This window comes from Tribolium castaneum, chromosome 1 (genome assembly GCF_031307605.1).
Source record: "Tribolium castaneum strain GA2 chromosome 1, icTriCast1.1, whole genome shotgun sequence".
NCBI lineage: Eukaryota > Metazoa > Arthropoda > Insecta > Coleoptera > Tenebrionidae > Tribolium > Tribolium castaneum.
In genome coordinates, this window is record NC_087394.1 from 3298249 (window position 1) to 3325480 (window position 27232).

The 27232-nt window shown below is 31.0% G+C and overlaps 1 protein-coding gene and 1 long non-coding RNA gene across 9 annotated transcripts in view; one reads left to right on the forward strand and one right to left on the reverse strand.

The window, feature by feature from the left end:
- The first annotated feature begins 22 nt into the window (after window positions 1–22).
- On the forward strand, window positions 23–515 carry LOC135266370 (uncharacterized). The gene is made up of 2 exons (XR_010334381.1): window positions 23–137; window positions 186–515. It is a non-coding gene; the product is annotated as an uncharacterized LOC135266370 (long non-coding RNA).
- A 256-nt stretch (window positions 516–771) lies between these two features.
- The window catches only part of TrpA1 (Transient receptor potential cation channel A1), a 37686-nt gene continuing 11225 nt past the window's right edge, over window positions 772–27232 (reverse strand). For 5 of the 8 annotated variants that reach the window (XM_064356952.1, XM_064356957.1, XM_015978768.2 and 2 more), the window contains exons 2-17: window positions 26934–27161; window positions 24019–24210; window positions 11974–12130; window positions 11835–11925; window positions 8031–8226; window positions 5164–5544; window positions 4632–4904; window positions 3772–3950; window positions 3125–3719; window positions 2968–3078; window positions 2703–2915; window positions 2226–2654; window positions 1897–2175; window positions 1686–1845; window positions 1518–1562; window positions 772–1414 (exon numbers count right to left, since the gene is read on the reverse strand). In XM_064356952.1, coding sequence (XP_064213022.1) covers window positions 1128–1414; window positions 1518–1562; window positions 1686–1845; window positions 1897–2175; window positions 2226–2654; window positions 2703–2915; window positions 2968–3078; window positions 3125–3719; window positions 3772–3950; window positions 4632–4904; window positions 5164–5544; window positions 8031–8226; window positions 11835–11925; window positions 11974–12130; window positions 24019–24210; window positions 26934–27125 — 3780 coding nt within the window. In that variant the 5' untranslated portion in view covers window positions 27126–27161 and the 3' untranslated portion in view covers window positions 772–1127. Of the gene's footprint in view, window positions 1415–1517; window positions 1563–1685; window positions 1846–1896; window positions 2176–2225; window positions 2655–2702; window positions 2916–2967; window positions 3079–3124; window positions 3720–3771; window positions 3951–4631; window positions 4905–5163; window positions 5545–8030; window positions 8227–11834; window positions 11926–11973; window positions 12131–16868; window positions 17077–24018; window positions 24211–26933; window positions 27162–27232 lie in introns of those variants that run through there. The other 3 variants (XM_015978770.2, XM_015978771.2, XM_015978772.2) reach the window with 3 other exon arrangements.

The following is a 27232-nucleotide window of genomic DNA, read 5'->3' on the forward strand; positions in this document are numbered from 1 at the left end:
AACATTAAAGTTAGAAGTATTTCGCTATAAATAGCCTTTTGTACGTAGTTAATGATCCACCAAATGGTCAAACAGTTATAAACACTTATGCAGCGTTCATTTTATCCTCATTTAAGCACAATATGAGGTTTTTCTGGGTGAGTTTTAAGTCTGTATTTTATTTAATTAATTATAACAATTTTTAGCTGTTCCTTGCAACTTTTTGTTTAGCAAAAGCTTCCCTTTTCTCGCAATATGTTAAACTGTACGAAGATAAAAAACCGCCAAATATTTTTTTAGAGTTTATTGGAAAAGGAGGTGAGGCCCTCATTGAGGTCAAAACGCCAGGATTTAGACCACTTTTCCATAGAATTGTGAAAAAGTATGAAGCCGACACAAAACGAATCAGCTTCGTTTCGACGTTCAACTCGGACAATGGCATTGAATAAAACTTTTTTCGTTGAATAATTTTTTGGTGTTCAGTCAAGGCTATCCTTTGATATAATTAATAATTATTTAATAAACTGACTTGTTAATGAGAGTGTTTAAATCGTGTTCTGATACAGGCCGCCAGGAGCCACAAAAATTTACCTCAACGGATTGTTTTGCTGACTTGTAAAAGTTTTTTTTAAGATTCAAAAGCCTCAAAATGCAGGAATTTGATTCTTAAACACCAAAATCACAAAAAAATTAATTAATAGAAAAAGTCCATCAATTTGCATTTTCGTCGCCAATTTTCTAGATGATTTTTTTCGTGCCTTAAAGTTTTGGGTAGAAATAACCACACGTAAGTAAACACGTAAACATATATTTCGTAAAGAAAATTACATTTTATCACATTTATAAGTGTAGTGTTTAACTGAAGAACAATAAATAAATTAGTTGAAAATTAACACAAGACAGAGAATAAACAAGTAATAAAGCCACTAAATTAAAACATCCTTCAGTGCGAAGCTAGTGGTCCCAACTGTTCAAATAATCATACTTTCGGCCACAAGATCATTAATACATTAAAAACATCTAACACGAACGTCATAATTCGGTTGTCTTTTCCCCTAGAAAAATATGAACTCTCTTTCTTTAAAAACTCCAGCTAAAAATATTAGAAAACAAAAACTAACAACAGTGCTGATTACTTCAAACTAATCCTAAGTGCTGCTGCCTTTATTGTTGAAACTGACCACCGACCGCAACTTCTTCCTGATTTTGGGCGAAGTCCACTTGCTCGCATGTCCCGTGATGGGTTTAAGGTCATTTGGGGAAACCCCCTCGTCAACATCGTCAGCTTCCGTCTTAATTTCCATTTTTTGCACAATCAGCCTCAAAAACTGCTGCTGTGTCTCCAAAGCTGTGGTTATTTCCTTCAACTTTCTCTTGGTTTTGTCGAGTTCGTTCACAACGTAATCCTCGACACCTTCCATCGCCATGTCCAAACCTTAAACACCGGAATTAGCACCGTTTCGCAACAAAAGACACATGAAGAAGAAAGAAATTGCAAGAAAATAGTCAAAAGTGAAGGATAAACAAACATGCCCTACCATGACGCCGCCATCTTGCTGTGATCTTGTGTCTGTGGTGACTCCCTGTAAGAGAAACATGCTACAACTCGACTCTTGTGCACTTATTCAACCTTTGCAAGCTTTAAACTAAGCATCAAAGTGTAATAAAGCATGCAATATGTACATTAAAACTGGAAGTGGACGTACCCTCGTCCGAAAACGGGTTCCCGAACCATTTGCGCAAGATGGAGTCGAAGAAACCCAGCTTGCACTTGGTATCGTTGGGATATTCGATCAGTTCGCACTTGTCAACACGTTCCAGGAGCATTTTAGGGAGTTTGCGCTCGAGTTCCGTGTGCAAAACCACCTAAAATAAGCCCAGAAAAATTCTGACACTTTTCCTAATAAATGGTACTACCTGCATTGCCAATCGTTTCAACTGAGCGTTCCTCCTGACTGATTCTATGTCACCAACGGCCAAACCAATGAGCAAATTCATCAAAAGGATGGGCATCAGCACCATAAAGAGCCCCAAAATGAAAAACGCAGGAAGGGGGAAGGGCAAAAATGACTTCTCGTCTTCCGTGGTCAAGTAGTACGGCTTGACGTACGTCCCCAAAAAATCAATCTCGCCCAACATCATTGAAAACGTCCGAACTAGACTCATTGGTATCGTTTTGAAGCTAAGATGGTCACCCTGATTGACAAAAATCAAAAATAATACCGCAGTACTGATAAGGTACTCACCCGTGACAATAAAATATAGAACGCAAGACCAAATGCAATAATCAGGATGGAGAACACGAGGAGTACTTTTATAAGTGTTTGCAAGATCTCGAGAAACATAACTACGTAAATCCCCACTTGGTCGAAACGTTGCAACAGGAGGAGAAGGTTGAACCAACTCAGGAAAACAGTGACTGAAGCACACGAGAATTGGAGCTCGTACATGGTGCCCCAAAAAATCGGAAAAACCATAACTACTGCACATGTATAAAGTACCCAAGTCACTAAATTGTTAGGATCCAGGAAATACATAAACTTTTGTTGGTACACTTGAACCATTTCGCGTATGGTGTTCAAGATAATGTAAGTGATGATAGCAAGGGCACTCATGTACATCATTGGTGTTATCTTGACGTTTAGTATATTGGCTTTGCTAAAATTAACGTATTCCTGGGGAGAAAAAAATTAAATTGTGTTGGTACTACAGGTAGTACCTACATCATGTGTCAAGTTGGTGGCATTGTAAGTTATGATTTGATCCTCGTGTCGCATGATTTCGTACGCGAAACACGTCACAAAAGTTAGGAAAATACTGTAGAATAGGACGTTAGTTAGATGGAAGTACTTTCCGTACGAGTTCCATTTCATTTGGAGGTACTTTTGGCTCAATGGGTGGGCCAACAGTTCAACTCTACCGTGCGAAACCATTGCCTGGAACCCAATGGTCAAAATTGTGGTACTACTTGTGGTACTACCATCGTACGTTTAAAGCCGGCAAAGGAATAGGTTTAGAAATAGCAAGAGCATCTCCTGTCTTATGGTCCATATCGGCGTAAAACTGTGAGCATTGCAAGGCCGAAAAGTTGTATTTAATCTGGAAATAAAACATTACAACGGGAAAAACCTCAGTTTTAACTAACATAGAACGACTTTGAGTCCTTCTTGCAGTTGGCTTTGGTGATACACTTGTCTTGAACAGCTTCAAACACTCGTGGCATCGAAGCAATCAGTGCAAGAGTGACATATGGATGTTTGCTCGATTTTAAGGCCATAACTTCCTCGGCCCGGTCCTCATGCGTGACCATGGCCAAGGCAGCTTCGGGAAATTTGTAATAGATGGCGTAGTCAATGGCACTCATCTCCATCTGGTTGTACAAAAGTTTGCAGTTCATTGAGAGAAGGAGAGCGATAGCGTTTGGTTTATTCTCCATTGTGGCTAAATGTAAGGCCGTGTTGCCGTCTTTGTCAGTCTGGTCCAGAAGGTGGGAGTGGACAGAGAGGAGGAGCTCGATGGTTTGGGTGTAGCCGTTCATGGCAGCAAGGTGGAGGGGGTTGCGTCCGTTGTGGTCACGATGGAGAAGAGCGCCACGGTTGAGGAGGAGCTGGACAACGCGGGTGTGGCCTTGCTTGGAAGCGATGTGGAGGGGGGTGAGACCCTCGCCGTCGCTTTCGTTGATTATGAAAGTGCCTTTTTCTGAGTCCAGGAGTTGGCGGACTGTGTTGTAGCGCCCATATCTGGGTTAGTTAACGGTTGTTACAGAAAATCTAGGTGGAATTTGGTGTTTACCTAGCGGCAAAATGTAAAGGACTTTCGTTGTTGTTGTTTTTGAGGTTGATGGTGGCTCCAAGTCGAATCAAATTTTCTAAACTTCTGATATGGCCCTCTCTACTGGCGTAGTGAAGAGGCGAACAGCCGTTAATGTCTTTTTCGTTGAGCAGTTGGAGGAGACTCGTTTGCGATTTGGCCTTAAAGTTATGCCAAAAATAGTTATTTTTATATTAACAGAACATAAGCCTTTTAAATTAAAAATGTTGCAAAAACAAAAAGAAGGTAACCATGCAAAAACAGCGAATTCATAGCTAAAATGCTAAAAGTTTAGGCATTAGAAATAAGCCAACTTATGAATTTTGAACTTATGAACTTATGAACTGAGTAAATTTTTGGGTAAAAAACGAATTAACCCGCTCAGAATTAGTTAAAAAGCGTAATATTTTGATTTAAGAAAAAATGAGAGTGTGTCTGAATCATAAACAATTACATCATTTTTTTTTCGAAAATATTTTACGAGATAATAAAACTACATGGCTAAAATAACATTTCTGAAATGAATTTTAATACAAGAAAATAAATACCAGAAATTAAAATAATCATTTAATCACGCAAGTTTCCATCATAAATACGAGTAGAAATAATCAACATCGGTTGTTGTTGGCGCTTAATTGCGCCATATTTTGATTTTATTGCTCAATATTACGCAATTTTATCGAACAATTCAAGTGTAACATCGAGATAAAACCCATTATCCCAACGTTGCACTTTTAATTTCCCCAACATTTACTTTTACGACGATTAAATCCGCTCCTTTGTCACAAAAATCACGTTCCTTGACGCGTGAAAATTATACAACATTTATGAAACTGCCTCACCGTTACCTTGCTAACTTCCGACGCAAATTGTTCCAACCGCCCTCCATTCATCACCACCAGATGTAAAACATTCCGTCGATTAACATCTTTAACGTTAATATCGGCCCCTAGTCTAATCAGCACATGAACTGTCCTCCAACCCCCTCTGAGTGCAGCTAGAAGTAGAGGTGATCGCTTCTCCTTGTCCATCGGGTTGATATCAGCGCCTTCATTAATCAAAAACTCGACGATCTCAGGATGGTCGAACATGGCAGCACAGTGAAGTGGGGTCATCTGAAACCAAAAATTAACCGGACGTTTAATTCCGGTTGAAATAATACCAAAAATCAACCGCACGTTTTATTCCAGTTATCGTAATACCAAAAATTAACGTTTGTAAATTTTACCTTCTCGACGTCACATGATGTCAAACAAGGTAATCGAAACCAAAAATCAACCAAACGTTTAATTCCGGTTAAGAAAATACCAAAAATCAACCGTCCGTTTAATTCCAGTTATCGTAATACCAAAAATCAACGTTTGTAAATTTTACCTTCTGGACGTCACATGATGCCAAACAGGGTAATTTCTCTTCCGGTTGCATCTTGAACATGAGTTTGACGATGTCTGTAGCTCCTTGAGCACACGCTAAGTGTACAGGGGTTGAGAGGTCGTGTTGTTGGGTGCTTATTTTTGCACCTGATCGTAAACACAATTCCACTGCTTTGATATCTCCACCGTGAACAGCAGAGTGTAACGGAACGTTGCCTTCGGAGTCGTAAAACGAAATCATTTCTTCACGTGTACATCCGCGTGATTCACCCCACTGTAGGAAAATCTCGAGGGTTTTAGAGGAGGCGTTTTTGGCGGCTTCGTGAATAGGGTAGTAGCCGTTGTTGCAAGGGCGGCGAGGGCACGCGTCGAAGACGGAGATCTGGAAGCGGGTTTATGTAAGAGGACGGAATTCGAAAATATGGAGTGAAAAGTACTAGTGAAAAAGAGAATAATTCTCACATGCGACTCAATGGTAAATTATATGTAAAAATAAAAAAAAATAATAAAAATGTAGGTAGATAATTGAACTAAAGAAGAAGGATATAGGTAAGTGACACAATAATTACCATTGTCTTGGTTGTGTTAACGATTATTTCTCACTAAAACAACACGAAAATGATTAAAAAGGGTTAATGATGAGGGACTACAAGAAATAATAATTGCATCGTATAAAACAATAAAAAAGTAAACTTAGTTAAAAAATGTTAAAAAATGGAAAAATACAAATCACATAGTTTATGAAAGAGTGAAAAAAAAATTTGTGAAACAGGATAATAGTAGTAATTAGCATATTTTTGAGAAAAAAAATTTATGCAAAGATAATAGATTTGTTTAAGAAAAGTATATTCATAAATAAATTTGAAAGACAAAAAACACCAACGAAATGTTTATACCAAAAACTTAGAAAAATTTAAAATTAAACGTCAAATTACAAATCTGAACTTTTTTCCTAAAAACATACATACTCGTAAACCTTATTTTTTTAATTTCAAAATTTTTGAAATGGCATTAAAAAACAAAATAAATTTAAATTAAAAAAACACCTTTTAGCAATTTTCCAATGGCATTTTAATTTATTTATTGCAAAATTGCAAAATTTTAAAATGTAATTCAAATCCACCAATGATATCCTATCTATAAAGTCAAAATTTTCAAAATTATTCTTAAATTTTGAGCTAAAACTTTATGTAATTACTTTTGTACTAAGTCAGATTTTTCAGTTTCAAATAATTGTAATTAAATCAACGTTTTTTAAAAAAATACCTAAATTATTCAGATTCTTACCTTTTAGGAGTAAAAAATCACAACTTAAAAAGCATAGCACATTAATATTTTAAATTTCAAAAGTAGTTGTCAAAAAATATGCAATAATTTCATAGGTACAATTATTTATTCTTATCTATTCTATATACCGTAATAAATCTCGTAATAAAATTAATAATAAATCTCAAAATATTCAACTTCTTTCTAAAAATTTTTAAAATAACAATAAAAAAACACATTGAAGAAGAAATCAAAGTTAATATAATCTGTAAAAAATTCCTAATTTTTTTAAACGTTTGTAAGTTTTTTTTCATTTTTTTTTTTGAAAATCTTGTAATCTAATTAAGTATTGTCGAAATTATTAAAATCTTTGGAATTTTGTGTCATAACCGTATTCAACAATTCTCCTAATTTCTAAAAATTATAATAAATCAATGAAATATAATAGAGAGAAGCACGACTTTTTGTTAAAGCACGTGAAGTAATGAATATAAGATATTTTAGCAAAAATAGAGAAAACACACAAAACTACTAAATTTTGACAATAAAAATTATGAAGAGGTAAAAAAAACACCTAAATTCTTACCTTTTATAAGAAAAAAATGCAACCTGAAAACACTACACACAAAACTTCCAAATTTCACGAATAAATGCCAAAAGTCATAAATTTAAATAATATATACTTTTTTAAGGACGTTACAACATATTCTTAGATAAAATCTGTAAAAATAATTATTTTGACAACGTTTAGAAAATTTAAATGCAAAATGGAAAGTACGAAAAAACACATTAAAGTAGAAATCAAAGTTTAATTAATGTAATTTGTGAAATTTTACCAGTGTTTCAAAAATTTCTAAGATTTTAAAATTTTACAAAATCATGCAATTCAAGTCAATCGACTGATTACTAAGTCAGAAAATTTTTGGAAAATAAGTAAATAAATTTTACTAAAACAAATCAGAAAAATTATATAAAAAAAGTAGTATTGCCAAACCATTATTTATAATTAGCTAAGTCATTACGTAAAGATGTAAAGAAGAATTTATTTTAATATATGCCACAATTTGGGAATTTTATTAAAATTAAGAAAAATTTAAATAATAATACTAACTTTACAATTTTGAAAAATGATAGAAAATTTTATATTTTAGCAAGAAACTTATAATATGTCTCATAAAATCAACACTTATAATCTCTAACTAAATTGTTTCTTAAGACACAGAATCTAAAATATAAATTTGAAAGTCTATAAAAATGTTTCAGTTTGAAATGGAAAAGTTTGTTATCTTAGAATTGAGAATAAAATTGCCAAATCCATGTTTTTTATTATTAGCTGTGTTATGTTACAAAAGCGAATCCACAAAAGCTGATAAATGTGCAAACAACACCAATAAACCCCTGCAATTAGAAACAAAGTAAACAAGTTGACGGAGTCAAAAACACGAAGCAAATAACTGATTAAAGATACGAATTCGTAATGAAACGACATTTCACAAAAAATGGAAAATTTTCTGTCGATTTTAATTTATCCTTTCACGAAACCACTCACCTATCTTACCCAATCTCTAATTGCGCTAATTAAAAACAAACTCAAACCCTCACCAATATCCTGGCACACTCCTCGTGGTCGTAAATGGCAGCGATATGCAGAGCAGTCCTGCCATGTTCCCCACCTTGCAGGATGTCTATCTTGTCCTTATGCTTGCCCATGACCTCCAGCACGGACACCTTGTTAAGCTCGGTGACCAAATGGATGGCGGCTTGTTTCTTGTCGTTTAATATATTCGTCTTTACGCCCCTGAAAAAGCCAAACCTTGCTTAGGCAAGGGTTAAAAGCCCGGTTTCGTGCCGCTTTATTTCGTCCTGTATCTAAATTAATTTGTAATAAGGAGATAGGATCAGCTCTATTGCGTGTTGAATTTTTTTCGGTTCAATTTTTCCTTAATTATGAAAGTTTGACAAAGGCGGTAATGCAGCAATTTGCTAGTTGCTGCAAAATTTAATTACTTCTGTTTGTTAACGCAAACACTGCTAACCAAATATGATTGTGGAAGGCGGTGGATTAAGAGACTGAATGTCGGGAAGAAATTTTATTTTATAATAATATCTTTTAATTTACTCGCCTTCCAAATAAATTGTAATAAAATTAGTTTCAGACACTTTAAGCTACTCCATCTAAAATATTACATGCAATGTAAATTAAAGCATGTATTCTTAGTAAAAGACCGAGTTTCGAAAGCAAGAAGTTTTCAATTAAGTCCCCAAGTTTCAGAAATAAATTCAATAAGTCGCTACAACACTCCCTCAAGACAGCGGCAGTATTTATATTTGTTAGACTGCCAGCATTCATTCAATCCGACTTTTTTCATTTTTAATGAAGTGATCGTGACTGGGTTTGCAGCTCTGATATGAAACAAAATTAGAAAAAAAACATTCAGTTTTAGAATATAATAAACTCAAAAGGCAAATATTTAATTTTCCCTAAAATTGTATTAAATCAAACATTTGTGGAATGTTTGCATTCAATAAAATCGCTTTGGTCCTTCACATCGCCTTAATTAAATTTTTTGCTCGCTTTGTCCATATACAAACTGTAATCATCAACGTTTTACAATTAATATTGTAAATTTTTTCCACTGTTGTATTAAAAAAGTTTCAGGGAAAACTGTCCAGAGCAATTGAGAAATGTTCTCAGACAAAAACTTAAATCGTAGCATATCTTTAACTTCTCATTTTTTAATTATCTTAAAAAAACAAAAACTGACTAATAAATTATTAAAATCTAGTATCTCAATATCTGTGGTAACAGTAGTTCTGTTCTGAATCGAATAATATCTGTGGTTAGCTGAAATACAGATCATTGTTCAAAATTTGATTAAAAAAGTTTTTGTATTTTTTTTTAATAATTTCTTGATAATAAACATAAAACTTCTCGTAACAAATATCATCAGGAATAGGGAAACTTACTCAAGTAATAGAGAGAGCTTGGAATAATTGAATCAAGTCATTGGAATTCTAGCAAAATTTCTTAGCATAGCTATTTGCCAGCGATGAGTAATTTAGTTGTTATTGAGCGGTGGAATTAGCAATCTTCGAACTTGCAAGCCTGATGATCCCACTAATTAACCAACACTTTATATTAATCCGTAGAGAAATAACGCTGAACGTGGTAATTAACAAAACCTGCTCTTTCAATTTTTTCATTAAAAACTACATATTTTTACGAATATTTAAAAAGTGGCGGTATAAATTAAAAAAAACATATATTACAACAATTTTACGCAAATCACATTATTTACACATTAATGTGCTTTAAAAAAACATATTAAATTGTATTATTGCAAATTTCAAACACATTCCAGTGTCTGTGTCTTTTTGTCATATCTCCAAAACTAATAGTTGCACAGAAATCAGCGTTTGCCACTAAATACCCCATGTTTTTCCCTATACAATTGAATTTTTTCAGAATTTTTCTACTTTTTCTTCTAATTAAAATAAATCAATTAAGAACAATAAAAAAAATATGAAAACAAAAATTTGTCGGAATTTTATTATTTCTAGTGGTATGTTCAAACTGCGATGCTTATAAATGATGTTTTAAACAACATTTTTTTAATAAAACAGTTGGTAGCATCAAAATTGAGTTTACTTAATTTTTATTTCATTTTATTTAATATTTTTAAATTTTATTTCATTGATTATTTTTGGAGTAATTTAATATTAATTGATCAATTTTTATTATAAGGAACTGTAGAAAAAACTAAAGTAGAGTTATTTATTCGTTCCTGAGTAAAATACAAATAGTTTCCTATAACAGACACTCGAATTTCAATTTCTGAAAAATTATACGTAGTTAAAAAATGGTGGATGCGCCGGGGTAATATTTAAAATGTCACGTTTTCTGACCTGTTATAGTTTACGCTAAGTTAAATTACAATTTTTATATTTTTTTTACTTCGTTAGATAGCAAGTTACACAAAGTGACGGTAATTTAATTTAAATAACTGCTCTAACCCAACAAATGGTACGAAAATTTTATGTAAATCACTTCATTTCCAGTAAATGTCCTCACACTAGTTTTCCTGCTCTACAAACTTTAAATTTTGAACCTGACAAGACACTGATATATGTTGCCTCCAAAAGTAGCTAAAATGTGGTTTTAAAGTTCTTCAAGCGAGCAAAAAAGCACTCACTTTTAAAAATAGTGTGCCGATAAAATGTGAATATATTTTCAGAAACATCATTAATCATAGAGTGTATTTCAGCTAAAAAATAAATTCACTGCACCATGTTTTAGTAAAAGTATTGTGTAAAAATGGTGGATGCGCCGGGCCAACACAACTATCCAATAAGTATAGAATTTAATAAAAAAAAAGTTATAAATTACTATTTTTTTTTAACTTCTAGTAAACATTCAGAAAGCAAGTTGGCAGACAAAGCGATGGTAATAAATTTAAAACGCTGCTCTCAGCCAACAAATACGAAAATTTTATGTAAATTACATTTTCACCAGAAATGTGCTTTTAAAAACCTGCAAAAATGTAATAAATGTGCTCCACTAGGTTAATGTTTTCCTGCAAACCTCGAATATTTACAAGACATGTTAGGAAACGAACGACGTGGCAAATACATGCGTTACTAAAATCTAACTTAATTTATTTTCCACATTCTTGAGTAATTTTATTCAATTTTAATTTTAGTTTTACTATTATTTATTTTTGGTGTATCTATCATATTCTAAAATGTTTACAGATAATACTACAAAGTAAATTTGTACTTTTAAAAAATGGTGGATGCGCCGGGTAAAATTTATTAATATACTTTCCAATTTTTACCATTTTACGACGAAAATTTGTATAATATGCGAAAACATAATATACCGTAAAGTTGCGTTAGAAGCATGTTAAATGTGTTGGCGTTTTATGAAACAATAGCTGTCAGCTGAAATTTGTGAACAGGCTATAAATTTACAAAACAATTTGTAAAATTCGTAAAATAGTTACTCGACTAAAACTACGCATTTTCTCACCCAAAAAATCAAAAATACACTTTATTTTTTTATTTACTCGACATAAACAGGCCAATATCCTGCTTGAACTCCCATCCCAATTAAAGTAACCCGAGCAAGTAATTTCGCTCAAATCTCCCAAGCACATAATTTCTTGGACAACTTCCAACACTTTTCTTTAAAAATGCGTCAAACTAAAAGCAAAATAAACGCCCCTTTCTGATTTTAACCCGAGATACAGTAAATTGTCAGGCGGGCAAAATTTCAACAAGCCGTGAATTTTCATTACCAATATTCAAAAGTTGGAAACTTCACACAAAAAATCATTATTAAAACTGTGTGGCCACTAAACTAATTAAATATTTACGATATTTGAAATAAGCTTCAAACACACTCACGCTTGAAGGAGAAAATCCACCGCATCCAACGACTCGTGTTCCACAGCGACATGAAGAGGCGTATTCCCGGCATTATCCTGATTATTAAGATCTGGAAATTGAATTTGAGACACGTCTCAATCATTTCACCAATCCTTACCGCCTCCTTGTGACAAGATAAATTGTAAAATGGTAATTCTGTTCTTTGCTGCTGCTTGATGAGCTGCAGTCCTGCCTCTGCTGTCCTTAATACTAAGCCTGGTCGGATCAGCGAAATACAGTCGCTGAAAAGTCTCCAAGTTGCCGCATTCCGCCACCTGAAATTTTTTCAGAGCTGGTGTTTATTGAAGCTGATTAGCTTCTATCACATTTGCATATTTATGGACACGGAATTCATAATCTGAGTTGGCGTCACTGAAATTGATGCGAGGTCGCACTTTCAGTTTATTTATTTTGCAAGTTTTTACGTCAAGACGCGTGCTTGTGAACTACTGAAACTTCCTGAAACTGAATTTCAGGCGTTAAATCAGCCAACTTATCAACAACTTTGATCTTATAATCCAACCGACAGCTCTTAGGATAGTTACTTACTTGCCAATAGGGTCGTTTGAGAGCTTTGAGCTTTAATGAATCGAATTTAAATATGTCTGTATTAAAAAGCAAAAAATAAAAACATACAACAAGAGAATGTAATAAAAAGGGAGAATAAACGAATCGTAAAACTTTACGCTAAAAATCTTCCCACAGGTTTGCTTTTAAATAAAAAATCTTATAAGGTTTTATGTGCGTATTATTTTTGTTTAACTTAAAGTTGTCGTCTTTACATTTAATTACAAAACTGTCATTTCTTTTTGAAAGTTCAAAGCTCCTTTTACTCATTCAACCGTCGTTGACTTTTCCATTCATATTCTCCCCAGTGCTCGTCCTTTCATTGTCCTGTTTTTCTGACTAAAGCGATAATTAATTTAAAAAACAAGCAATAAATTAGAAAAGTTGTATATTTTTAATTAAAAATCTTTTTAGCAGGAAATCGATCAACTTTGTAAAATTTCAGACACGATGACAATTTTTGCACCTTTGAGGAGCTAATTTTGGAGAGATAATTGGTTTACGTGCTCTAACTTTCGAGTCAATAAACCAATTTCTTAAATTGAATAACAGCTCCAATTAATAGCTGAACACTGTTGGACGTAATTGTATCAAAACTTTTCGAACTACAACATTTGGAAAAAAAATACAGAAAATATTTGGTTACAAATCTAGTGATAAGGAGGTCTTCGGCAACAGGTGCCGCATAAAACCGACATTATCTTGGTGAATTATTTTAGTACCAAGCTGTGGAAAGCGTCTTATCTTTTGGTGAAAAAAGTTGATTATTTATTTGAAAAGTAACACTTTTTATTTTATTAAAAATATCGCTCAAAAGTTCCTTTGATTGCAAATTTTATTTTTCAGGAATTTTTAATTAAAAGGTCATTGTGTACATACACAGACGAGTATCAAAGCATCAAGAAAATTTTATTATGCGTGGTTTTACATTATGAGCTTACAAAGCTTCCATAATGGAAATTCCACTCTAGTGGCAAAATTAATTTTGCAATTTTGATCGAGCTTTATCGGTTCAGATATTCCTGAAAAATAAAATACCTAACTTTATACATATTAAGGTATTGATTCCTTGACATTTTCTTTCTTCTTTATTGCCCAAAAATTAATTATTCTTTGGTATAACATGTCAAACTTTTTTACTTTTTATTTAAATTTTTCAATTTGTGTTAAATTTAAGCAAAAGTAGTGTACGAAGTATTTTTTCTAAAATAAAAAAATCTAGAAAAAAAAATTAAAAAAACCTCAAGAAAATTTTTTTAAAAAACAAAACTTCTAGTCGATTATGTGAAATTGTGCAAATATGAATATTGTGTAAACAGCAGTGTAAGATTGGTTAAACAAAACCGTTTGAGCGAAAATCAAATGGATTCTTCCTCCTCTTTGAGCTTTTAACAATTTCAAATTTCCAGGACAGCGAGCTGAAAGTAGATTTGTATCGAATCGAAAAAAGAATCTTTTTCAAGTTGGCAATTGATGTTTGAGGAAATAAGCACTTAATTTATATTTGTCATTTCATTCAGTAAATAAGACCGAACGTTTCTTACGTAATACACGTGTCCTGATTATACAACAGTCGAGAACGCGTCATTAGATCGAGAAACAGAAAAGATCTCTTGTAATTAACGTTTCGATTCGTTTATGTGAAAATTGAGCTTTTGTCCCGATTGTTGATTTAATTGCGTCAGTTAGGAAAAATACATTAACAATGCGTTTGTCTAACTTTGTAATCAAAATGATAAATGCTACTTGTTGAATTGACTTGATTACATGTTGGCCTAGAATTTACTGCACAAATGGTGTTTTAATGTAAATAAGAGCATCCTTTAGCGATAAAATGAAAATATTTGGATTGAGTGATTGTAATAAGCTCCGCAAGGAGCAATCAATTGGGGAAAATTGATCATGAGCACAATACATCATCGTCAAGTTTGAAAATAGGATCAGAGTCAAATAGGGATCGAAAAAATTATTGCATAATAATTGATTTTGTGAAGCCAATTTAGTTTCCAGTATTAAATTCATAAATACATAAATAATGTTACATTAACTAATCAGACATTTAACTTAACAGAGACATTAAAACATTAGTTAATTTATTATTAAATCGTAAATATATAAATATTTTATATATTGTATTATACTTTAAATTATAAAATTATTTCATAATAATTTGCATTTACTAACAGACCATTTAATTGAAATTATACCGTTTTGGTACCGCTTGTTGCTCATTTATGTCAAACATTGTATGTTAAAGTGTGTGTAATAAATACAAAAATATTGTCGAATATATATGTATTACTATAATTTTTTACTGAAAAATAATACTTTCTGCATTGTGAGTTAAAAAAGTAGAAAAGAAGCAACTAAAAAAAGAAAAGAAACTAGAACAAATACACTAAAAAAATTAGGAAAGAAACTAAGAGAAATAACAGAATATTTCTGAAAAAATAAATGTTACAGAAAAAACAAAGTCAATTAAGAAAGAAATAAAAAAGTTACTGCTCTGCATTCTGACAGAAAAAAAATGCGAGATATTGCGGAAAATCAAAAAAATTAAGTTTCTGGATTTAGAAACAAAACTAGAATATAAGGCAATTTGTTGCACATTTATGTCAAACATTGTGTATTAAAGTGTGTATTTGTAAAACTGTCTCTAAAGATTACACTACATATAAATGCTGGAGAAGCAAAAAAAGACCAAAAAAGCAATTTCTCCAAAAAAGAAGAGTTTCTATTACTTGATGAAATTAATAAATATAAAAATATTGTCGAATATATATGATTACTATTTTTTTTAATGGAAAATAATACTTTCTGCATTGTAGTTAAGAAACTAGAAAAGAAGCAAGTAAAAAAAACTAGAACAAATTCACTAAAAATTAGGAAACTAAAAGAAATAACAATATCTTAAAAAAAAAATGTTACAGAAAAAACAATGTTCACAAAGAATGAAATAAAAAAAGTTACCACTGACAGAAAAAAAATTGTGGGATATTGAAGAAAACCAAAAAAATAAAGCTTCTGGATTTAGAAATAAAACTAGAATATAGGAGAATTTGTTGCTTATTTATTCAAACATTGTGTGTTAAAGTGTGTGTCTGTAAAATTGTCTCTAAAGACTACACTGGATATAAATGCTGGAGAAGCAAAATAATAACCAAAGAAGCAATTTCTCCAAAAACGAAATTTAAAAATATTGTCGAATATATATGTATTATAATAATTTTTTTACTGTAAAATAATACTTTCTGCATTGTGAGCTAAGAAACTAGAAAAGTAGAAAAAAAGCAAATAAAAAAAGAAAATAAAACTAGAACAAACACACTAAAAAAATTAGGACACTAAGAGAAATAACTGAATATCCCTAAAAAAAAACGTTCTAGAAAAAACAAAGTTAATAAAAAAAGAAATAAAAAAACTACTACTGTGCATTTTGACAAAAAAAATTGCCAGATATTGAGGAAGACCAACAAGAGGAAGCTTCTAGATTTAGTAACAAAACTAGAAAAACAAATGTTAAAGAATTTTAATTAATTTATTTTAATTAATAATTAATATTTGTAAAAAACTCTCCACTCTTTACACAAAAAAAACATAAGAGTCAAGTAAAAAGAAAGCGCAACATCAGCCATTAATTGAAATTGTATGAATCAGCTAAAATTTTTGTCAATAAGTTCGAGTGGCTCCAGTTTATTTATTACAAGTCTTAACAAAGCCAAACCTGCTTTCAAGAAGTGATTCAGAGAGGGCGACATAAAAACCGAGTTTTTAAGCTCCTGTGATGAAAAGAATTTGGTGTCTTTATAATCGTAGGAATGACAAAAGATCTCATCAACTTCCAAAAAAAAGCTTAAAGCTCCGGTGCACTCCATCCTACACTTTGTTGAATAGAAATAGAATAATCGTACTAAAATAATAGGACGTCAAGTTTTTTAAAAATTCAATGAAGGTATAAGTATTTAACAATTTTTGCAACATTAAAAATGTTACAAACTGTTTCTTTTTTTGTAATATCAGAGTCAGTTTGTCTTAATGTAGTCTAGTAGTAAAGGAATAACATATTTTAATCTCAAAAACGTTAATTACGCTCTCCATAAGACTTTAAATCTTGATGGAAGCATTCACGTTCATCGTTTAAGTTTGCCAGATTTTGTTTGGATAATTTAAACACAAACACAGAAAAAGTTGTTTGGGCTTAATCTACATTCAATTGACGATATTTTAAAGCAAGTAAAATGTTTAACAATTAATTTATTATCGAATATATTAAAAAAAACTAGACGTGATAGATAAATGTCACAAATATTTCAGTTATCTGTGAATACGCAGAAAAATAACTATTTTCGTAAACTAGTGTTATTTGCAAAAATATATTAAAAATCTAATCATTTTTATAGAAAAAAGACTATAATAACAAATAATTTTGGTCTGGCTTGTTCTCACCGCAAGAACTTCGTTGATTTCTTGCACGGAGGGCTTTTTGTAAAAAGTCTGAAGCCTGAGTACTTTAGTCCACTGTTTCGCCGTCCTGACAGACCCGCAAACGGCCATCATGCGATTGTGTGTAAACCCCAGTTTGTAAAGTTTTCACTCAACTCAAACAAATAAACCGAAATGTCTTCACGACACAGACGACAGAACGACTGCCGCCAGCCGAAGGATTGCGCTTTTGCTATCCTTTGGTGCTAGTACGCCGAATCTGGGGGATCACAGGACCTTGTTTAATGAACATTGAGGATCGGGTAACGCACTTTGCTAAAACTTTACGACTTGGGACAATTACAAGGCAAAAAAAAAACGAAAAAAAAGGATGTTCCACAGTTCATTAGTGGGGTATTCAGGGAAGGTTTTCATCAAAAATGCAAGTTTCTGGTCTGTTATCACATCTGAACACGTTTGTGGAAAAGGAAGATTGTATGTAAATGACGAGGAATGGAAATTCCGGAGCTCCCCGGAGTATTCGTTTGACTCCGGGATATAAACAACCCTTTACAGGATCGGTTTTACTGAAGAATTTGGTTTCAATTATTCGAAACTCTCTTGTAACAAAGAACTTGGGTTGTAAAGTGGAGACATGTGATTAATTTTGCTGAAATCGCTCAAACAACATAAAAGCGCCGATTTATTTATAATTTCAGATTTCAACAAATAATTATTAGCAAATTAATTTTTAACGAATTCATTAATTTTTTTGTGAAGCAATATAGAAACCAGTTTTCTCTCGTATTAAAAAACCAATAACATTCACAAATATAACTTGGAAACCAAGATTCAATGCATTGTCAGAAGAGAACTTTAATAGACGCAAATATTGAATTTTGAAATCATTTCATTGGCAATCGTATTTTTGCTGAAAATCAATTTCTGTTTTTTATATTTTTTCGTCAGAAAATCGACAAATTGTGTGAATTTTTGACCAATTTATACTCTTATTAAGGTTAAAGCTCATTGATTTTTATTTTGTCGAAACAAGAGAAACAAAGTCTACAAAAATCTTTAATTATTTCAAGAGTTATTTATAATTATAAGACGCTTACGCAATTTAAGCAATATTTGTTTTTTGTAAAATGGATACTTTATTAATTTTGTTAATACTTCTAAAATTACGTAAAAAGCTGCAAATTTTTAATAGTTTTTAACAATTTTTATTCATAAATTGTCAGCTAATAATAGTTACATATTGTATCACGCGATAAAATTATAATTATATAATTCATATATAATTACGTTTGAGAAGAAAATGGTGTATTTTATCGTTCTGCACAATAAAAACTTTTATTTCATCTTCCATTATTTCGACTGAATAACTGAGGTAGTGTCAAAAACAGAAAAAAATGGTTATGAACTTCATTTTTCTAGACTATAAAATTTCATTTTACCTAAAAGTAAATAATGAATAAAATAAAAAAATAAAATTTTTATTTCTGTTTGATTTTTTTTACCTACATTACATCTTGCCATTGCTGTGTCAAATTTACACAGCAAGAAAAAAACAAAACAAAAAAAGTTACCAACAAGGTTCAAATAAACAAACAGTAGCAAAAACATTACAAGCCATCAAAATACATAAATACAGGGTGAGTCATGTTATTTCTGACATGTCCTTAGATGCAACCAAAAATACTAAAATGATGGCGCTTCTCACTTGAATACTTTGTTTGATTCTTAAAAACATAAATAAAATTAACATTTAATTTTGATCTTTTAAATAACAATAGTACATAATGAAATTTTAGCAAACTCTCAAGTCTGACTTGACAATACTCAGAACAACGTAATCGGAAATAAATTTTGAAATTTTTAGGTTGAATATTAAAAAAAAATAATAACCCATTATTGACTCACCCTGTATACCAAAACCTGTTTACAACATTTTAATTGTTTCGATATTCTTCAATGAAATAGTAACGATAATTCATCTACTAGTTATTTTTTTCTCCTCAATTTTTTTTAAATAAGTTGATTGTGGCTAAGATATTAGCAAATTAATCTTTAATTCACCTATTTATTTATTTATTTATTTATTTATTTAACAAAACAACAATTAATTATTATTTAGAGCAAATTATGAAATCAGAAACTCAATTATTTTAAAGTTTTATGGTAACAAGGTAAACAATGTCACCAAAAAAAATATTTCAGCCACTTGAGTAATTATTTCCTATTTCTCAAATTTTTAAATAAATTGATTTTAGCTAAATAATTAGTAAATTAAACATTAATTAATTTATTTTATATATTATTGTTTATTTCATAAAAAAGCAAACAAACTACACTTAATTAATATTCAAAAAAATAAGTTTAAACGAGTTTAAGTGAAATGTAAAAAAAAACTTAATGAATGTATATATTAATTTAGTTTTTTTGTGGAATCATTTAATTGACGAACTTACTATTACAACTCCTAATAAATTTCCATATTTTTTTATAATATAATTTCGTAGAAAACGCGCCGAACTTGCAAAAGTTTAAAGCGATTCATACTGTTATTGAAGCAGAAACTCAATTATTGTGAGATTTTGTCGAAACAAAGTCGCCAAAAAAATTATTTTTGCAAATTTTGAGTGATTTTGTTCTATTTTTTTAAAATAAGAAAATAAACTCACTTTTACAGAAGCTGTTTATTTTATGCTTACCTCTCTCTTAAATTCAGATAATAAAATAAAAATTACTAGTAATAAATAATTTCAGTGTTGTTTATCCATCAGTTTTAAACATAAAGGTTTTCATATTATTATAGTTATTTTATTATTATTATTTAATATTAATAATTAATAAAGTACAAAAGTTAAAAACTGTTTTACTCTCTTATTGTAATTGTTTACCGTAACTTTTTTCTATACGATTTTCTCTGAACAATATAAGAAATTAAAAAATTACAAACTGCAACGGCTCAGTTATTTGTTTATTAAATTGTAAGTAAGTATTATGGTTTTTTATTAATTAAATCAATTAAATAAAATAAATAATTAAATAAATTAAATCATTATTTAACCTTTACCGCATTGTAGATTTTGCATCAGCAAAGCCGCAGGAAATAAAACAAGTTCGCACTTTCTGGATACGATTGTCTCGATTTTGGGTTTTTGGCCCAACTCCAAAGCGATCTAATGAATGTCTAGCCAAAACTTGACCTGGTTTAAGTTTTTACGTGAAATTGCACTCCTCTGCTTGCACCAATTTATCTCCCACTTTCATCAAAGATACATTACCCGTTTGACAAATTGTTTACAAGCAATTTAAATTCGAGTCGTTCAATTCTGTGCCGAAAACTTGCTTTACTCGGTAATTTATTGATGCAAAAGTCGATAAAATATGGATGTTGTTGAAAAAAATATCGAAAATGCAATTTTTGCGGAAATGGCAGCCTCAATCAATATAAATTCGCAACGAAGACATTTTCCCACTGTCATCAGGCGTAAGAGTTCCATTATTGACACACGAAGAAAAATGACGTTATCGTCTGAAGGTTTCAAGGGAGAACACGAGCGACGTGATCTCATAAAACCCTCACACTCACCATTTCGTAAATTCTTCATCCGATTTGTAATCAAAACAGAAACACAAAACACCAAACTCACTTGAATATCCAACTCGGTGAGGGCTTTACGCCAGTTGTGCATCCTGACAAGAGGTTGGTTCGTGATTGAAAGGACTCGAGTTATCCTCTATGATATCATAGAGGTGTGCTCCAGGGAGTTAGAGTAAATGAAGGTGCGTGTGGTGGACGGCTTTTTTCACACAGAGTTAATTGTCCTGTAGGACTCTTTACGGTTGACTAATTTGATTGCATTGGTCCAATTTGTAATTTTGGTAATTGTTGAAGGGTTGTTTTGTGGAACTGGGACAAATGATACTATCGCAAAGACTGTAATTATCCTTTTTTTGTATTACAAGCCACATCGAAGCAAAAAATTTTCGTCCTCAAAACTCAAAAGTAAAAAAACGTCAAATTGTCGATCAACTCTCAAATATAAGTTTCTAGACGTAAAATCAAGCGCTAACATGGTATAAGTTAAAATGCTCTACGTTAAATAGTGCCCAAGTAATGTTTAAATTCGCTGAAACACTAGAGCTCAAATTGTCAGTAAAAAATAAAAAATATTCATATATTATCAAATTTTGTCGGTATAATACGTAGAATAAACCGTAGAATCAAAGCCATTCTACCGTTTTGCTGTCAGACACTTTTCCAGTTTTCAAGTTAAAATTTTTTTAGTCAAAAATTAAAATTCTAACAAAAAAGATAACAAGAGTTAATGTTCCGAAAAAATTCAACAAAATCCAGCAAAAAAACAATCAATGCTATAGATATTATTGCACTTCTAAGGGCTCAGAAAAGATAAAAAAATCAAAGAAAAAGCATAAAACTTTCTAAAAACGATTTTAAAAAAATTGAATTCAAAAATAAAACAACTTTATATTACAAAAATCATCCAGATATCATTTCCAAGACGTAAAATCACGCTGTATAAATAAAAATGCTCTACGATAAACAGTTTTTGAGAAAAAGTCATTTAAAATCGTTAAGACGTAAAGTAAAAACTGCACTAATTAAACGAAACAAAAAATTTATAAACTACAAATATTAAAAAAACAACGAACGACATCGTATAAAATACACCGCAGAATTCGGTAAAAAACCTATTCTACTCTAAAAATTCCTCAGTAAGATGATCATTAACGTTTTAGGCAAAAAATTTAAGAGCCCGTTAAAGATAATTGCGCTGTTAAAAGTTAACAACACGAATAAACCAACTAAATTGGTTCATTTTGATCACGTAATAAATCATGCATTTAATTAAGGATTAAATTAATGACGCTTTAATAAACCGACCTTCAATGTTATAAAACATACTAATAAACGCGCTTTGCGCTAGAACAACGAAAGATATCGTGCTTACAATCAACCGCAGAATTCGGTAAAAACACCTATTTTGCTCTAAAAATTCCTCAGTAAGACGATCATTAAAGTTTTAGCAAAAACTATCAGAAATTTAAGGACCCGTTAAAGATAATTGCGCTGTTAAAAGTTAACAACGCAAAATGGACCAACCAAATTAGTTCATTTTGATCACTAATCAGTTAATTATGCATTTAATTGAAGATTAAATTAATGACGCTTTAATAATACGAACCTCAATAAAGCATACTAAAAAAACGGCTTTGCGATAGAACAACGAACAATGTCTCAGGAAAATGATCACTAAAGTTTTAGGTAAATACTTTCAGAAATTTAAAGGTCTGTTAAAAATAATTGCGCTATTAAAAGCTAACAACCCGAATAGACCAACCAAATTGTTTCATTTTGGTCACGTAATTAGTTAATTATGCATTTAATTGAGGATTAAATTAATGACGCTTCAATAAACCGACCCTCAACGTTATAAAAAATACCTACTTAAAAAACCGCTTTGAGCTAGAACAACGAACGATGTTGTACATAAAATAAACCGCAAAATTCGATAAAAAAAACTATTTTGCTCTAAAAATTCAGTAAAATGATCATTAAAGTTTAAGGCAAAATCTTTCAGAAATTTAAAGGCCCATTAAAGATAATTGCGCTGGTAAAAGTTAACAACGCGAATAGAACAACTACATTGGTTCATTTTAATCAGTTAATCATTTAATTGAGGATTAAAAAACTAAAAAAAAAATCGCTGTGCGCTTAAACTTTTAATTTTCAAGTTTTTTAGTAAAAATTAGAAAAGCCATTGTAACCGGAATCATCACCCGGAGCGATTCCGGCTTTTAAATATCCAAAAGATCCAAAAGAGCATTCCTCATTTTTGCGCTAAGTCAGATATTTTTCAAGAAAAAAGCAAAAATGTGTGCGTTTCGAACAAAAATTGAAATAATCGTCGGTTTACTTGTGGTTTTTGAACCTCTTATAGTTCTTTTTGTACACTTTCTAATGTCCAAAAGCTCCAAATTTCTTGAATCGAGTTTAAAAAAAAACATTTTATTGAAGATTTGATTTGAATTTTAAAATTATATTGATGTTAGGTATATTATTTTGTATTATACGAGATAAAAATGTTTTGATGAAACTCTGTTCATATGATGTTAAGAGAACTGAGAACAGTAAAAAAAATCAAAATTACCTTCATAATTATTTATTTAATAAATAAATACACCAACGTATACGTTATTGTTTTAGAATTGTTATGACACAATAAATTTCATATTTTTTTCATTTAATTACAAAAATTCGAAATAACCAAAAAATTTCTTTGGAGGAACAATTATTTAAATGTCTGGCATTTTGATAACATTTTTTTTTAATATTAGTCAACCAAATGCCCAATACTTACACAATACCCAAATTAAATGAACTAATGTCTAATTTTAGCATCTTATTTACAACACTTTTTCATTGTGTGGCTAAAAGGTTTCATTCAGTATGTAGTCATAAAAATACAAAGTCGACAAACAGTCAGACTGAAGGAATGTTCATCATTAAGTGCAAAACGCAGAAGAATACTCAAATTATTTTTAAACATTTTATTTAAAATATATTTGTAGCCGCAAACGTAATTACACTGTAACAAGTATTCAAATTTTGTAATAAATAACGAGATCTAGTCCGAATTCTAAACACAAAGTTAAAGAGATAAGAGCTGTAATTACTAAATTTTTAGAAAGTACTGTTAAAATACCTGAATTTGAAAAACAAAAGTTGAAATAAAAATTGTCAAAAATAAATGCCTTTCCAACTTGTCGCGTTTTTTAATTAATTAGTAATTAATTTTTTTCCAAAATATCACGTTATAAGTTTACAATAAAAATTGTATTTCTTGAATAAACAGATCAGTTCGTATTGCCATTAAGAGCAATTTCCTTGAAAAGTGCTCGGATAAATCCGCACTCAATTACGCTCAGGAAAATTAGCTCTTGAAACAATCGCAACGAATGTGACAAAACCCCAATTAAAGAAAATTCGAATGCATTTCCATTACGTTCACAAACAATATAAAATTCGCACAAAAGCTTGAAAAATAATCTTTTTATTGACCTCGGAACGCCTCATGTATCAGTTTTCCCACTCTATTAAAACGTCGCATCCAATTATCGCTCGTTCAAAGCTCCTTACCCTCAATATCCGGAAAGGACTCTCCGTCATGAGACAGATGCCGCCGTTATCCTCCGGAGGTTTTCCGGCGTTGCTCAATCTGTGCACTTTGACGGAAGATGGCAGCATGTTTTGCAATTCACTCGGACTTCCGGAGGCGCTCTTGTGACCGGAAGAAGGAAGGATCGAACGAAGCGAAGACATCAACCAATTCTGCAAAAAATTTTGAAATACGATGATTTTGTCTTGCCCCAAAAGCCCCAAAAATTAATTACAGAAATAGAAAAATTACAAATAATGAAAGTGGTGTTTTTTTAATTGAACTGAAAATCTTACAATTTGCTTAATATTTTTTTTAATTTTTACTGTAACAAAGAAATGATTAAACATATGTTTTCCAAATACGTTGCATTGATTTATTTATTCTAGTCATTACAATATGGTTAAACATGCGGCACAATTTTGATAAAACAAGTAGGTGCTTCAAACATACGTTTGATAACAATTATTTTATTACAAATAAATTTTTCGCTCCAATAAATCAGAAATTGCGATTTTTCATTCACTGTTTTGAATAAAACAAGAACCGATACATATTTTTGGAGTTTAATAATCTGAATTACGTGTAAAGTACTGAATAAATTACTGAAATTTTTTGAATTATGAAAATTAAGTCGGATGATAAAGTAATTTGGAAATAAAATTTTAGTGGTATTTTTTATCGATAATCATTTGGAAACACAAAAATTCTTCTAAAATTACAAACATTAAATTAGAATTAAAACTAATGGAAGTATCTCTGCCCTAAGTAGACTTATTACTTAGCAAAAATTTTAAAAAATCTCAGAACTTAATAACCACACTGAATTCTGCAATTACAAAATTACAATTAAAATTTTTCACTAAAAAAATTCATAAAAAAACTAAAAGTCGTAGAGCAACGCGGTTTGTTCTATTGAATTGTACGGCCCATTTTACATATTATATCAATTTTTCACAAAAATTAAAAATTTTAAAATTTTTTGGCTAATAATTTTTTAACAAAAAAATTCATTACTCAAAAACTAAATGTCGTAGAGCAATGCGGTTTGTTCCAGTGAACTCAGCGGTTCAATTTATGTATTCTACCAACTTTTCACGAGATTTAAAATTTTAACTTACCTTCAAAAAAGTGAAAAAATTAAATTTTTTTAAAACTCGTTTTATCGTAGGTTTTTGGACTTGTATATGCCCTTACATTCCTCGACAGTTGTTAAAAGTCAAAAAAAGTCCATATGTTCGAATTTTTGATGTTTGATTTTTTCAATTTTTGTGGCGAATTTTGTCGATTTCCGGTACCCGGATCATTTATCAAGCAATAACTTCGGAACTATTAGAGATAACCCTATGATATGTACTATCTTTGGAAAGCTCTTTTAATGATCTATCATTTGCAAAAAAGATTATTCTTTTCCGACTTATAGTTTTCGAGAAAATGCAAATAAAAGCAAAAATTAGATCATATACTCAAAAATTCATAACTAAAAAACTATTGGGAATTTGGCAATTTTCTTGATGCCAATCGATTCCCCGGATCATTTTGCATAGGTAAGGATTAAAATAGTCTTACTTTTTTGAATAGTTTAGCCGTAATTGAAAAAAATTAAAAAAGTTAAAAAAGTTAACACACTACAAAGTGGCCAATTTTAAAAGTGTCTCAAAATCAAATGAAACCGATTCTATCTTATAGATTTTGATGTGCTCTTTACAATGAAAAAAGCATTTTCTCCTATCTCTTACAGTTTGGCCGTAATCGGGGTTTGAAAATTAAATTTTTTTTAAATGTTTTGCCTAATAAGTTTTCTGGCTATAAAACATGCTAAATCCTGAAAGAAAACGTAAATTTCGACTTCATTTGGTGATTTTTCAGTTGGTCTGCGAAATGTCCAAATTTTTGTGACTTAATAATTTTGATAAATTTTGAAAAAATGTATTTCAATTCAATTTTTAAATTTTTAAGTGTGTTTCAAGAAGAGTTTTAAAGATCTATTGAAATAAAATAGACCATTTTTTCAATTTAATTTAAATCCTAAATTAGTTCAAATAAGTTGCCAGTGCCATTAAGTAGCTGCAAAAAATCATTAGCTCTTGTGTTATTTAAAAACAGGCGCAGCATAACTATTTGTTTGCGCAAAAAATGTCGAAAAAATAATTAAATTAAGAAAAAATTTGAAATTCAAATAAACGTAATTTTGGTGCTACAATAAAACCTCCCTTAACGAACACCTCTTTACAACCGACAATTTAAGTTTCCCCATCGATGTCCATTGTTGAGAGGTTTTACTGTAGTTGTAATTTCATTAATTTTATCAAGAGTTTTGTTTGAAAATAACATTAGAAACCAAAAAAAATTTTTAAACTAATATTTTTAACGTTTTTTTTTTGTACTGGTGCTATTATTCTAAATTTATTAGTTTTAAGTACAAAAAAGAATAAAAAAATCTGAAAAAAATTACATGCTTGCTTAGAGAAAATCATCAAGTATTTGGTAACAAACACTGAATTTTGGTTTTAGTTTTCAATAGAAATAATAAAAATATAACTCGTTTCACTTAGAATGAAAATCGAGCTTAAAAAAGCACACCTTCTGAATTTATTATCAAAAAAAAATCTTCCGACTTCGAAAGCAATGTTAAATAATGCAGCATTGACATGGATGAATAATGCATTTGGGTCTATGTCGTCCGAGAAAATCTTTAATGAAATCCAATTAACGCCTCGAAAAAACACTAAAATTATTTATCATTAAAAAACACGCTCGTAAAAATGAATCGCCATTCTTGAAAAAACAACAACAAGACTTTATCTGGAGGGTTCCATATCACACCATATGGCCCTCTTTCACCACATCCATTGTTCCAGCAATTATCTCTTATCAAAATTCGATTAGTACTCACGAGCGTGTCGCGACGCGTGCGGTCCTGCGACGTTTCGCACTTCACTTCATCAGGGTAGATGGTGGTCTTTTCGGGCACTTCGACAGAAGGGAGCACTGTGATGATGGGCGTTGAGGGACTGAGTCTTTGCGGGTCTTCGGTGTCGATTCGCCACGATCTAGCCGTCTGAAGGAGATGCATTAGATTTGGCATTGCGAGGACGCCCCACTTGGGGCACACCTAGAGGGCCTGAAACAGGGGCCGGATTGTTGTTGATTTTGAACGAGGTGTGAGTCATGTGAGGAGGCACTCTCGTAATT